Here is a 15,748-nt window from a genome sequence, read left to right as displayed (position 1 = left end):
ATTACCCGACCCCCATCACGTTTTACTATCACCACCTTTTTCGCTCAGGGAAATTGTGTGCTGGACAAGTCAATCTATCCTGAGAACCACTTACTAAAAAGATTATTTTGTAAGATATGCTGCAACGTCAGAAACAGAAACCTGTGACTGAAAGCTAAGGATGGTAGAATGGTTGCCAAGAGAGATCGGGGTTAATTGAAGGGAAAAAGAAAATGAACATCTATATCTATAATAAATTAAAGAGAGTGACTTAGTGATTGGTTGGCCAGGAAGCCGAGTTGGCCTGAGGGAGGCAGCGGTACGGCACGGCGCTCGCGCGCGGTGCAGTTTGGGAGCTTTGCCCGTTGGCGTCCGCTGCGTGTCTCGCGGACTCGGAGCCGCTGGGGCTGGGGGAGCACGAGCGGCTGGACACTGGATCGTGCGCGCGGCGGCGGCCGAACAAAAACCGCCGCTCAGTACCGGCTCTTCAGCGCAGTCGGGCTGTACTCGGTGGCCCGACCGCTCCGCTCGTAACTTTTCCCAATTCATCCGGTGCCGGAGTTTGGCTGGCAAAGAGAAAGGAAGGGGGGGAAAAAAGGTTCTCGCGGGAAAGGAACCCTCCTCCCCCCCCTCCTCCCCACCCCCTTCCTTCCCCGGTCAGCGCTCGGATCAACGACCCCTCCCCACCCCCCACACACACGATGTCCGGCGAAAGGAACAGGCGCTCACTGGCTTTCCGCACCGGAGCCGCTATCGCCAAGATCGAACCCGAACCCGGGCCCCACAACAACAACAGCAGCGAGGCTTCGAACGGGGCCTTCTCTTCGGTCACTCCAAGCAAACTGGCTGCCCTTCCTGCACTGGACGGCGCCGAGGCCGCTCCCGCCCCGGAGGAGGACTGGGTTGAGACGGTGGTGGTGGACGATGAGTACCCGGAGCAAGAGGTCTCGGTGCGGGTGGTCGACGGTGGCTCCATTAGCAGCAACGAGTCCGAAGAAGAGGAGGAGGTGCCGGCCGAGGAGGAGGAAGGGGTAGACGGGCCCGGGAGCGAGGAGCGAGCCGTGACCTCCGGGGAAGGAGCCGGAGCCAAAGTGGGACAAGACGACGAGGAGGAAAATAGCGGCTGCAGCCGGAAAGGAGTAGGGCTGACCCTGCTTGGGCGGCCCCAGTCCTTACTGCTGCCGCAACAGCGCACTTTCCAGAGGTCGTGGCTGCAGGAGTTCCCGTGGCTTCAGTACGAGCAGGAGACGGGCCTCATGTACTGCTCCTGGTGCCTGCGGGCCAACAGCGGGCTGGGGAGCAACAATAACCGCAACAAGTTCGTGAAAGGAAGCCGCAATTACAGGAGAACCACACTGCTGCGGCATCACCTTTACACCGAGCACCGGGAGAATGACCCGTCGGCTGCAGTCTGCATGGAGGTGAGAGTGGCTATAAATTATACTGCAAAAGGCAGTCTCGGCTTCCTCTCTAAGTGGGGGATGGTGTTAAGTAGCCATTGCTGATCCTGCCTTCATTCCGATTGCTGTGACTCCATTTACTTCAGACTTAAAGCTCTGATTATATTAGTGGCTCTTCAGGTTACTCGAAGCTACGATAGGCGTTATGGTTTAGAGTTATCTTTCTCTGGCTCTCTCTCGCTCAATCCCATCCCCCGAGGTCCTTAATCCATTTACACAACAGATTGAATTCAGTTTGGATCTATTGATCGGAACGGAATTTGATCTTGTACCCTGTTTACATGGCACTGTGGCCCAAGGATCGGAACATAACACCGGGGGGATCACATTACTGACCAATGCACGCTGTATTTGGAAAGGGGACGAGAAGCACAGGCAGCAACAAAAAAAAACACCAGATCTTCCACGTTTGTGAGTTCCAACTTTTTTTTTCTTCACTTAAGTTTTGTTGCCCTCGCACAGCTATTATACGGTCTGGTTTGAGAATTTATTCTGCAGTTGTGCAGATAGTAATGCGAGTTGGTCAAGACTTTTTTCGGTAAATTAGAATTGACTCATATTTTGAATCAAAGGAATCATTCTGTACGTTTGAGAGATTAAGTGCTGCATTTATACAGCTTGTACTTTTGAACAGTTTTGACAATTAACAGTTTTAAACATTAAAAATAAGATTTTGAAAAAGAAAAATGTTGATGCTCAAAATCAATAACTGAAGATACTGGAATACAGCAGGTTGGTTAGGCTCTGGAGAGAAGACGAGTTACTAGGTCAGGTGTAAACCCTTCATCAGGCTTTTGCAAAATGCTGTTTTCAAAGCTATAAACTTGAGTGGGGAATTAGTTTGGTTCAAGAACAAACTAGTCCATATTAATCTTCAAGGTTGTAAAACTTAATTATAGATATGGTTCTGCAATTTGTTCCTAGGTCCTAAATTAAATCTACCAAGTGACACTGGCCTGAGTCAATTTTGATGATCAAGAAACCATCAGACATTGATAATGTCTTGCAGTGCATTTTGAGGAGAGCTGTAAATTATCAATTCTGTAAATACAATTTACAGAACTACACCAATGACTGCATTAGTTTCATTCTGCAGTTGAACCCTGATAATGGAGAGACATGAGTTTCTGTACCAGTTAATATCTGGAAGGTTTTAAAAATGCAAGTTTCAGATAAGAGTTTGTGATAACACAATTCCTATTGCAATAACCTATTCATAGTGCTACTTAAATTTGGTCTAGTTCAAATCCAGATTTTAAGCAACTCAGCCAGTGTTAACTTTTTTGATTTGGATTTGAATAATACCAAGTCCGCTCTAATATAGATCATAGCATCAGGAATGATAGTTCTTTGCGTTACAGAGTTCATAACTAGATTAAGAAAATCAAGAGCAGAAATGTTGTAGTTGATAACTGGCAGGCTTTAAAATTACAATGCTCTGTAACAAAACATACTGGATCTTTAACATTGATAGACAAATTATATAAAACCCTCTTTATAACATGCCTCTTGCTGCAACATGCCTTTTTTACAACTCCCAAAGTCAGAATTATGGAGAGGGTAATTTGAAAAGGCACAGCTGCCTTGTGAAAGGTATTGTACCAGCCTAGAAGAACAGTCTGTCTCAAATTACTGTAATTGCATCTGCCCCAGATGAGTCCACTGTCACTCATTTTCTTATTATCTGAAAGTCTTGTTCCCTTTTCAATTCTTTCAGTTTTCCTCTTATGCATGTTTGTTTTTGTAGCATCACAGGTGGTGGGTATAGACAGGATGGAGTTTCATAGGAAAATGTTTATTAGATGCATAGAAGTCAACCCTGACTATTTCAGGATGAAAATGGAATAAGAGCATGATGTATGTAGAATAACATAATTGGGGTTGTAAAGATTTTAACAGAATCAAGGGGTTCTGAGAACATCAGTAACTTGGGTGTGAAACTGGAAGTTACTAATGTGACTTGAAGTTTGTACAGTATTGCAGCCACATGTCATGCATTATGATGTATTACAATACTTTAAAGCAATTAAATATTGTCTTGCAATTTTCTTGTGTTCCATTCTTTTTCACATCAGGTGTATGGCTGGATCCTGTTGCAAGCTTTGATGAAAATACTATATAAAATTGTGCAGGTTTAAAGGAATTGTTGCTAGTGTGTTTACTATGCACCTGTATGAAGCATTCCCTTAGTTGAATAAGTATTGTTAACTCAGTTGTAGGGTTTTAAAATTTAACATATATTGAGGTGTTTGATATTTTAATAAGGTGGTAGCCAGACACTCTTCAAAACTTAGACCCTTAGAACTGGGCAAATAAATAGATAAGTCCATAGATGAACTGTCTTCGATGTAGTTTCATTTCAGTTTCAAAGCTGAGTACTAGGTATTTACTTTACAAATGTACCATCTTGATTAGTCACAGAAGCTGTCTGCAATTTTTATTTGAAGCTATCTTGGCAGTATTTTTAAGGAAGCTATATTCCCTAGGGAGGCTTTTAACTAGGCTTTTCAAACAAAATGCTAGATTGAATTTTTGTTTCTGGGATCCATTGCTTTCCCAGTAGAGATTTTGTATAACACAAGGTTATTTAAAATAACTACTTTTCCAAAATGCAGTTCTAAGTGGAACTGACAGAGCTAGACTTAAATATTCAATTTTCCATTGTCAAAGCTGAACCCCCTTAGAAGGTTTTATTATAGCAGTGTTACTGGAAATCATTTAAATTAAATATTGCCCCTTTAAAACCATCAGTAAAGTGGCATTTTCTCTGAGGGATCTTTGATGTACGATCTCATAATATTGAAGTAATGCTGCATACACAATTTCCCAGTCTTCATCCTTGGCTGGTATCTCAAGTTATTAAGTTCAGCTTTCAATTTTGATTGCATTGCTTTTACTATGAGTTTAGAAATTAATTAATATGCTCAGTAGCTTTTATTCTAGTTTTGTTTTCATGTATGTCTTTCAAATATCTTTCTTTTGTCATCTTTACCTAGACTTTACCCGCTCTCCATATAGATCTTTATATTTCTATTTCGATACAATGGACACAAATTTGTAAAGTGAAAACTGGCATAATTTGAGGAAAGCTAACATTTGTGAACTATTTTTGAATTGATTTCATGCCACAATGAAAATCACTGAATTGATGGGCATAAATTGTTATTGCCAGGATTTGTGATCATTTAGTCGTGGCTTAGATTGATTTGTCTGTTTCTGTGTTCTGTTCAAATTTATCAAATCCTCTTAGTTTGAAGTCCCTTCATTTGAAAATTGAATTTTTTTTAGTACTAAATTCCTAACTTGCTGTGTTACTTATGTTGCTTAATTAAAATGTCCAAATAATTCTATTCATAATGTAAAATGAACAGAATCATCAGGTGCAAGTTAAAGAGCAGGTAAAGTAAGCTGAGCTATGAAGTTGCTAGAGATGAGGAATTCTTTTATCATTAAAGATGGTGTTCACTGATAATCAAGTTCTGAAGGATGAGGTTTTAAGGTTTATTGTGTATTTGGTAATTGAATCACTGCATTGTTTGTGTGGGACAGTTAGATTAAATGTACTATTTGAAGATTCTCTTTTAAATGGCTTTCAAGTTAAATTAGCATTTTACTAACACAGATGTGGAAATTAAAGGCAATCTGGTAGTTAAATGCACTTGGCTCATAAGAACCGGCTCTCATAACTCCTTCTGGAGAGCTAAATTTAGTTCAGATGTATCTTAAAGATATTGTACCAGAATTTTCTCCTGCTTTCCAAGTTCCTGGTGGATCTTAACTTAGAAAGTTTGTGGCCCATGGTTATTGTCTTAAATTTGTGGTTGGCAACAAAGGTCTGAAATCATGAGTAAAAATTGCTTACTTTACACAACCAGTGTTGTATCTAGAACAAAAACAAAAATACCTGGAAAAACTCAGCAGGTCTGACAGCATCTGCGGAGAGGGGTACAGTTGAAGTTTCGAGTCCGTATGACCCCTCATCAGAACTAAGACATATAGAAATGAGATAAACTGGTAGAAAGGGGTGGGACAGGAGAGCTCGATAGGGGGCCAGTGATAGTTGGAGGCCAAGAAGAGATTGCCAAAGATATCATAGACAAAAAGACAAAGGGGTGTTGACGGTGGTGATATTATCCAAAGGATGTGCTAATGGGGACATTAAGGGAAGCAAGCTAGTGGCAGATGGCCCTAGTGCGGGTGGGGTAGGGGGAAGGAATCGAAATGGGCTAAAAGGTGGAGATGAAACAATAGATCGAAATAAATTTTAAAATAGGAGGAAAAGAAAAAAATATAGTTGTCAAAAAATTATAAATTATTGAAAAAAGGGGTATCGGAAAGGGGGTGGGGATGGAGGAGAGAGCTCATGATCTGAAATTGTTGAAATATTAAGTCCGAAAGACTGTGAAGTGCCTAATCGGAAGATGAGGTGCTGTTCCTCCAGTTTGCGTTGAGCTTCACTGGAACATTGCAGCAGGCCAAGGACGGACATGTGGGCACGAGAGCAGGGTGATGTGTTGAAATGGCAAGCGACAATGGGGTCCGGGTCATGCTTGCGGACAGACCGAAGGTGTTCTGCAAAGCGGTCACCCAGTCTGCGTTTGGCCTCTCCAATGTAGAGGAGACCGCATTGGGAGCAGCGAATGCAGTAGACTAAATTGAGGGAAGTGTTGTATCTAGTAGTGCATCAGTATATTTTATGGAGCATTGGGTTTTATACTCATTCAATAAATTAGTTCCCTGGTTTATTTTACATCAGTTATTGGGATATTCAGTAGATGATCTGGATTATACCTTCTATCCGATTTTGTGAATTGCAACTGCGTCCCTTTATAGTGGTAGTGTTTTTGAGCCAGGATTTATGAAGCAGATCAGTTTTAGGACGTGAGCAGAAACAGTTAAAGGCAGCATACGTGGTGGCTGAAGTGCAGATGATACTGTTGTGTTGAATTAAACTGATGAAATTAAGATTTGTAAGCTTGTAACAACTAATATTCTCAACTAATCATGTGAAGAAATTTCATTATTAGAAATTAGATGATCAATATGAAACAATCCATATAATCTCCACCTGAATAAAGTCTCAAATTTTGGACTTTTTAATTTCTAGCATTTTTATTGTTTATATTAAAACTCAAGACTAGGTCCTTCAGTGTAAACATCCCTGATTATTCAGCAATGTTTGATCTATGAAACACATTTGCCATGTTACAGTGGGCTTTCTGGTCAGGCCATCATGTTTGCTGAATTTCTGACTAGGCATAGAAAATAGACCTGTCTTCAACTAGTTCTCAGGGCCCTGCTGATTGGAGTTCAAAATCATTACTATGGGACCGAGCTGTATAAATGTAAAAAATCCTGGGTTTGATTCCTGACCTTGACAGGGCCAGCCCATCCCCTGATCATGTGACCCATCTTGGAAGTATGCACACGTAGGTGTTGGGCAAGAATAGAATTAAGTTGGCTGTGGTTGCCCTACAGTAAACATTTGGGTGAGGAATCAGTGGGCAGCCACTTGATATTAAACTGTCTTCATGTTGTAGAAAATGAGAATTAAACAGGAAATAAGGAAAAGATCCCAAGTAGAAATAAACGAAGATTATTTCAGTGTAAATAAGCACATCTACCACATTATGTGCTGAAGCTGAAAGGAAAAACCTAAATGATGAAATTACTGCTATGAATTCCATGGTGTCTATTGTATGAAATATGCAAATAGAAATTATTGTCTTAATGTTGTTACCAGCTATCTCTTATTTTTTATTTTAATCCTGCGCTATATAGGCAAGATAATTTCAAGGGGTTCACCAGAACCAAAATACTGGTGCCTGAGTGAGGAAAGTTCATAAATTCCTATTGCTTCATAACATTTCAAAAGTAAGAACGTGGGATCTCCGGTATCTCCAAACTGGCTTTCATCAATTATGATAAATGGCATTCATCGATTCTAAGTGCCTCACTGTTCAGTTACACCAAAGATTTGATTTCAAATTGCTACAATCATGATTTTGGTGTTAAAAGAATCAGAGATCAGTTGGTCCTTTTTGTAAAAAAAAATACTGTTCTCTCTTTGATCTGTTTTGACTTGTGCAAAGTTGAAAAGCAAACTAATAATCAAATTTGCAAGTAACTCTGACCAATAATTCTGTTCCTGCAAGCACTTAAAACATAAAGGGTAATTTGGTGTAGCGCACAGCAGCAGAACAAAGATTTGCGGCCTGTTTTGTTGAACGTAACATAAGAAATAGCAGCAGGTATAGGCCATTTGGCCCTTGAGCCTGCTCTGCCATTCAATAAGATCGTGGTTGATCTGATTGTGGTCTTAACTCCACTTTCCTACCTGCCCTCTATAACCTTTGACTGTCTTGTAGGTCAAAATTCTGTCTACCTCAGCCTCAAAATATATTCAATAACACAGCCTCAACTGCTCTCTGAGGTAAGAGAATTCCAAAGATGTATGACCCTCTGAGGGAAGAAATTCATTCTCATCTTTGTCTTAAATTCGCGAACCCTTGACCTGAAACTATTCCTCCTATGTCTAGACTCCTGCATAAGGAGAAAAATCCTCTCAGCACCTACCCTATCAAGCCCCTTCAGAATCTTGTATGTTTTACTAAGATCACCTCTCATTCTTCTAAAGTCCAGTAAGTATAGGCCCAATCTGCCACCCTTTCCTCAAAACAAGCACCATCTTGATTGCACTCCATCCACTACTTTCAACATTTGCTTCCTCCACTACCTACGTGCAGTGGCAGCAGTGTGTGTGCAATCTACAGATACACTGCAGAAATTCACTGAGACTCCTTTTTTATTCATTCATGAGATGTGGGCATCACTGGCTAGGCCAGCATTTATTGCCCATTCCTAATTGTCTTCAAGACTACCTTCCAAACCCATGGCCACTACCACCTAGAAGGACAAGGGCAGCAGATGCATGGGAACACCACCACCTGCAAGTCCCCTTCCAAGCCTGACTTGGAATTATATCTCCGTTCCTTCACTGTCACTGGGTCAAAATCCAGGAACTCCCTAATAGCACAATGGACAAAATACACCACATGGACTGCAATGGTTCAAGAAGGTGACTCAGCACCACTTTCTCAAGGGCAAATAGGGATGGGCAATAAATGCTGGCTTAGCCTGTGAATAAAGAAAAACTCCTTCATTTCATCATCACAGGGATCAACCTAGTGAACTTTCTAATCTGCCTCCAAAGCAAGTGTATTTCCGCCCCTCCCCCCCCAAACTGGTAAAACTTGGCAGTTCTCTGGGTGCAGTCTCATCAATACCCTGTACAATTGTAGCAAGACTTCCCTACATTTATGCTGTATCCCCCCTTTGAAATAAAGGTCAGCATTCCATGTGCCTTACTAATTACTAGCTGTACCTGCATGCTAACTTTTTGTGATTCAAGTAGGGAGACACCCAGATCCCCTTCCACTGCAGCATTCTGCAGTTTCTCTCCATTTAAATTTATTTTCCATTCTTCCTACCAAACTGGGCAACCTAATTTTCACACAATACTTACTTGCTCTTTCCAATTTTACTCTCCACTCACTTAACTTATCTGAATCTCTCTGCAGACTCTATCCTTTTCTGCCTATCAACTTGCTTTTCTGCCTTTCTATGTATCATTAGAAAATTTGGCTACAATAGAATTGGTTCCTTCATCCTAGTCATGAAAATAGATTGTAAATAGTTGTGACCCCAGCATTGATCTTTGTGACACCTCAATGGTTAGTTTGCCAACCTGAAATGACCCATTTATCCAGATTCTGTTTCCTGTTAGTTAGCCTATACCACAAACAATTATCTTTTATGAGGCACCTTATTGGATGTCTTTTGGAAATCCAAATACACTAAATCTACAGGTTCACCTTATCGACCCTGCTTATTACATCCTCAAAGAACTTCAATAAATTTGTAAAACACAATTCCCTTTCCATAAAACCATGCTGACTCTGCTTGATTGTATTATGATTTTGTAATATCCTGCTACTACTTCCTTAGTAATTGATTTCAGCATTTTCCCAATGACAGGTGTTAGGTTAACTGGCCTAGCTATTCTGCGAACTGAATGGAGACTAGGCTCATCTAGTGGTTAGCTCAACAACAAATGTTAGATGGCCTGGAAGCAAATAGCCCAAAGCTAAAGCAAGGCCATGGAGCCTTGCTGCTCTGAAAGGGGTGTACCTTTACAAAAACTAAGAAAAGCTCTTTTGATTTTTACGGTATAAAGTGTCAGCTTATTGTTCCAATCACTGTTTCGTGTATGCAAATATTCACAAGGTGAAACAAGATACCTTGTACATTTATGAAGTAAGTGTTTGATCCTAGACCTGAGTGCCAAGACCTGTACTGCTGAGCAAGTATGCTTGGACCACTAAGTATGTGTTAATGACACTACTGCCCACTCTTGTTTTGACCATGATCAGTCCCATTTTTCAGTGTTTGCATTAAACAGTTTGTTCTGTTTTTGAGTTGTAAATTTACAATAAATTATAAGCTGTTTCATCTAAATATTATAATTCCAACAAAACCTGACAGTAGTTTGCACTATGAGTATGGAAGCACATGCTTGAAAACTACTTATTAGAAAGTTTACTCGGATTAAAATTAACGGCAGCATCATGAGCTGTTGAATGAGGAGATTTAGATCCAGCCAGCCTTTAAATAGTTAAACTAGCATGGCCTTCTACCATTTAGTGTTCCGTCCTCAGTTTAAAAAGAAATAGGGGAAGGGGAGGTTTGCGTTACTTATCATTGTGGGCAGGCACTTCAGCGGTGACCTTTTTAATTAGAGATACATATCCACTTATTGCTGTTCTGTTAACCATATGTTGCAGTGAAGGCAAGTCTCTTATTTAGATATAACTGAAGATTACTCGCAAGGAAAAGTGGGATGGTCCTTCAGGAAGTTAGTGGGAGAACACTTTAACCCCAGGAATACAGGAGCCATGTAATTTAAACTTGTAAATTAGTTTAAACATAGACCTGTAGTTATGGATAGATCAAAATATAGAATTTCAGCCCTGATAATCCAGTATTTTATTGTATTTTGTTTTTAATTTAGAGCATGGAATTAGGGGCCAAAGTCTGGTGGTTAACAGTTCAGATTAATTTATGCACTTGAGTAGCTGGAAATGGTGAGTTTATCAAAATGCAGATGAAAATTCTTAACAATTGTGATCATCTGGACCAGTGGATTCCCCATTTCATTTGTGCGTGTAACCTTTGAATCCTTGGTGCAAATATTAGGAAGTTAATTGATAGCAGTATGTTGGAAACTGATATCTACTCCCATTTTTAAACTTGCCTCAGGTATACCCTCTGCAAAAACAAGTTAGATATTCAAACAATAAAACTGGAAATTTTAATCCATTGATAAATGAGATTTATCAAATGAATATGCTTGATTAATTTGTCTTTGGATTTAGTTAAATTAGCTTGGCTAGAGGTACATGAGTTCCATTGAGGTCAAATGGAATGATGAGAAAATAGTTTACAATGCAGGTAAGCATTAGACTAGTCATTTAATAAAGTAGACATTTGAATCAGATATTATACATAATGGTGAAACATTTAAAACACTTAAAACCAACTTAATCCAAATTATTAAAATTGGAAAGATATCTGCAAGGGATTTTTCAAAAAAATTAACTAGCTTTTTTAATATAGAATGGAGAGTAATTAAATTTGTATAACCTAGAGTGAATTATTTAATTTTTTCAAGTTGGGGAAAGTAATATTAAATCCAACGTTTGGCTACGTCATATCTTGATTTCATTTTGATGCCTAATGCACTTGTTTGCTCAATATGACAAAAACATTGAATTGAATAATCAAAACCTAATTTTAATATTTCTGTATCATTCATTGTGTATTAAAAATGTCTGCATTGTTTTAAGTTGAACTCATTTGCATCCATGAATATTGTCGTTTCTCAGATTTAAAAACTGTCTATCTCGGCTCTGAACATATTTAGTGATGGAATACCCACAACCCTCTTGGGTGGAGAATTCCAAAGATTCTCAATACTTTGGAGAAGAAATTTCTCTTCAGTCCTAAGTGATAGACCCCTTCTATTCATATACATATTCAATTTGACAATCAAAATTGAGTGTATTTCTACATACTGTTTGTATGGTGTACTTTTATTTCCCTCAACAATCTCAATGAGTTTACTGAAAGCCCTGTTTAATATTGCAGTAATGGGTTAAGTTGTTTTGGAAATCTGGGAAGCATGCCAGAAATTTGGGAAAACAAAAATGCTTCATAGCACCAGGTGATATTGTGCATACCTTTTTACTTGTAGTAGTATAGTTCTATGATGGATATGTTAACATGTATATTAAAAAATTTTCAGAGAAAGATTTAAACTTCCAAAATACTAACAATTTTGGTCTCTACCTAAAGAAGTATTCACTTGCGCTCGAGGCAGTACAGTGAAAGTTCACTGGATTGATTCCTGGGATAAAAGTTTTCTCATTTGATGAGAGTTAAGTAAATTGGGCCTATACACTCTGGAATTTAGAAAGAGGTGACCTCATGCTACATACAAGATTCTGAAAGGGCTTGACGGGGGAGACACTATTGTCCATTGGCTGGGTAATTTTGAACTCGGGCACAGCCTCAGAGTAAGGGGTCTATCATTTAGGACTGAAGAGAAATTTCTTCTCAAAAGTATTGTGCATCTTTGGAATTCTCTACCCAAGAGGGTTGTGGGTATTGAATATGTTCAGGGCTGAGATAGACAGATTTTTTATCTGAGAATTGAGGGATTTGGGGAGCAGGGTGGGAAAGCAGAGTTAAGACAGATGATCAGTCATGATTGCGTAGAAAAGCAGAGCGGACTGTATGATTGTCTTCTATTTTTTGTGTTCCTATGCTACATGAGAAACAACATCAAACCAGCATTTGTATAAAGAATAATGGATCTATCCATTATCTTTTCTGTTTACATGGGTATCCTGTCAAGTTATTAAACTTGTAGCTGGGCCTGATCGTCTCTTATGATAGTGTTTATTGATTGATGCACATGTCTGGATTATATTCTTGTCTAGGATCTTATAGGTAGGGTACTCCAAATCCGGCTCTCCAAAAACCAGACATTTTTCTCTCAGTCCACAGAACGTTGGGGTGAATGGAGAGAAAAAAATGAATAATTGCAAGCTCTTTGAAATACAATATGTGGTTATGTGGGTGCTTACATAAATCACATTCTTGAAACCACTGAACAGTATTTTTTTGCCCCCGTCATTCTGAAGCCTGGATATCAAATATGAGGATGAAATATGAGGACCACTCCTCACTGCGGGTTAATACAGGTGTCCAGGAGGAATTGCTGACCTCTGAGGCAAAAGATGGAACAACCTCAGGCCAGTTCAGAAACTTGAAAATAAAATGCTTCATCACCTGCTCGCTGACTTCTGATCCAGCGGGTAGTCCAAAATCTGGCACAGTCTTGGTCCTGAGGGTGCCAGATTTTGGACTTTGGACCTGTAATGGGTAGCACTGGAGTGCTACTTTGAACAAGAGTGTGGGAGTTGGGATGGTGAGGGAATCTTAATCTCTTAAATTCTAAAACACTAATTTGATTTCTAACATTTAACATCCGACTGAAATTTACTCTTTAAATTCTAAATTTCATCCAGGCTTAAGCAGGGACTTTTCTCTCTCAGCTCTCTGCTGGAGAGCAGTTGAAGTTAGTAAATTAAGAAACTAGCTTAAACTTTTTTTCTGTACCTGCAGCTGAGCTAAGTCCTTAGTTTCAGAGCATATAAATATGCCTCTCAGTGTGACTTTTGAGCAAGAATGCCTGGAGTTGGGTGAGTGAGGGAGTTAGGGAAGGAGGTGCTCCTTTGCTTTTTCTAACCTTTTCACCCTGTAGGAATTGATTCTTACTCTACTACAGGGGAAGAAACTAGCTATTTGGTGAGTATCTTGTAAGCGGTTAAGGTCTAATCTATTCCTAAGGTTTAAAATAGTATGTGAACTGGCAGTAAAGTTAATAAAATGTATGAAAAAAGGAAAATAATTAATTGAATAAAATACTTAAGTAGTTAATTAAAACAAATTAAGGGTGGTGCAGCATGTGGGAGCTCCCAGATGCCATTATGATCCAGGGCAAGCATGCCTGCAGTAAGTTTTTGTGGGTCGAGCTCCGGCTCAGAGTCATTGAGCTGGAGGCAGAGTTGCAGGCACTGCAATGCATCAGCGAGGGGGAAAAGTTACATGGACACTTCATATCAGGAGGCAGTCACACTCCTTAGGATAGGGTCTTCTGATTTGGTCGGGGACAGGAGGATGTGACTGCAAATGAGGCAGATAATGGGACCCAGAGGGCAGGAGTGCATTAGCTTCAGCCTTTTCCATTGTCTGACAGGTTTGAGGTTCTTTCAGCTTATTTGGATGAGAGTGGGGGCTGCAAGGTGAATGAGCTGACTGGCTATGGCACTGTGGTGCAGGCAGTCATTCAAGTGAAGGTGCAAAAAGGAATGTAGTGATAGGGGACAGTACAGAGGGGGATTGACATTGTTCTCTGCAGAAAAGAGTGAGAATCCAGAGGACTCTGTTGCCTGCCCGGTGCCAGGGTTTGGTACATCTGCTCGGGGCTGGGGAGGATCCATTCCTCATGGTCCATGTACGTACCAACGACAGGCAGGACAAGGAAAGAGGTTCTGAATAGTCAGTATGAGGAACTGGGCACCAAATTAAGGAACAAAACCTCAAAGTTAAGAATGCCTGGATTATTACCTGACTCATGTGCAAATTGGCATAGGCAAATAAGATTAGAGAAATGGCTCAAAGACTGGTGTGGTAGAAGTGGGTTCCGATTCGTGGGGCACTGGCACCAGTATTGGAGAAAGTGGGGGCTGTACCGTTGGGACGGTCTGCATCTGAAACGTTGCTGGGACCAGTCTTCTAGTGAGCCGTGTAACCAGGGAAGTAGGGAGGATTTTGTACTAAATAGTGGGGGCAAGGGATCAAATTTGGGAAGATGTGGTAAATCGAAGAGTAGTGTCAAGGCTAGAGAGGAAAGTACTCATATGGGAAACGATAAACAGACCGTGACAGGAAGAGATGGAGGGTACAAATCTAAGCGTAAATCAGATAAGACTGGAGAATACTAAAATAATATAAGGACAAAACTAAAGGCTCTGTATCTGAATGCGTGTAGCAGTCAAAAAAGATGAACTGATAGCTCAAATAAAAATAAATAAGTACAATCTGATAGCCATTACAGAGACATGACTGTAGGGTGACATAGATTAGGACCTGAATATTGAAGGGTACATGACATTTAGGAAGGACAGGAAGCTAGGAAAAGTTAGAGAGGTGGCTATTTATTAACGATAATATTAGCACATTGGAGAGGGATGACCTAAGTTCAGGAAATAAGGATATAGCAGTGGTTTGGTTGGGATGATAAATAATAAAGGCAATAAGTTACTTTTGGGAGCGATGAGAAGACCCCCTAACAGTACCCACATTGTAGGATGGGGTAGAATGGAAGAAATAATGGGAGCTTGTCAGAAAAGTATGGCAATAATCATGGAGGATTTAAATTTACATATAGACTGGAAAAATCAGATGGGCAAAGGTAGCCTAGATGAGGAATTGATAATGTTTTTGGAATAATTTCTTAGAACAGCACGTTCTGGAGCCAACCAGAGCGCTAGACCTGATATTGTGCAACAAGGTAAGATTAATTAATGACCTCATAGTGAAGGTGTCCCTAAATAGCAGCGATCTTAATATTATGATTGAATTTTGCTTTCAGTTTGAGGAAGAGAAGAATGCGTCCAAGACTAGTATTTTAAACTTGAATAAGGGCAATTGTGAGGGCATGAAAGCAAGCTAGCTAAAGTGAACTGGCAAATTAGGTTAAGGGATAAATCAATAGAGACGCAGTGGCAGACATTTAAAGGGCTGTTTCAGAAAACACAATAGATACATTCCAATGAGAGAGAACAATTCCGAGGGGAGAACCCACCATCTGTGGTTAACTAAAAAAGTTAAAGACAGCATCATAGAAACACAGACAATAGGAGCAGGAGTAGGTCATTTGGCCGTTTGAGCCTGCTGCAGCATTCAATATGATAATGGCTGATCCTCTATTAACGCTGTACTTCTGCGCTCTTCCCACACCCCTTGATGCCTTTAGAGTCCAGAAATCTATCTATTTGCTCCTTAAGTATATTCAGCAAGTTGGCCTCCACAACCGCCTTTGGTAGAGAATTTCATAGGTTCACCACCCTCTGAGTGAGGATGTTTATCTTCATCTCAGTCCTAAATGGCCTACCAGTATC

General features: G+C 40.1%; 1 protein-coding gene across 1 annotated transcript in view; it reads left to right on the top strand.

The window, feature by feature from the left end:
* The first annotated feature begins 350 nt into the window (after positions 1-350).
* zbtb10 (zinc finger and BTB domain containing 10) overlaps positions 351-15,748 on the top strand; it is a 113,156-nt gene continuing 97,758 nt past the window's right edge. Inside the window, exon 1 of the mRNA XM_078540257.1 lies at positions 351-1,400. Coding sequence (XP_078396383.1) covers positions 681-1,400 — 720 coding nt within the window. The 5' untranslated portion in view covers positions 351-680. The remainder of the gene's footprint in view (positions 1,401-15,748) is intronic.

Source organism: Cetorhinus maximus, chromosome 4, assembly GCF_964194155.1.
Source record: "Cetorhinus maximus chromosome 4, sCetMax3.hap1.1, whole genome shotgun sequence".
Lineage (NCBI taxonomy): Eukaryota > Metazoa > Chordata > Chondrichthyes > Lamniformes > Cetorhinidae > Cetorhinus > Cetorhinus maximus.
This window is presented reverse-complemented; position numbering and strand designations above follow the sequence as displayed.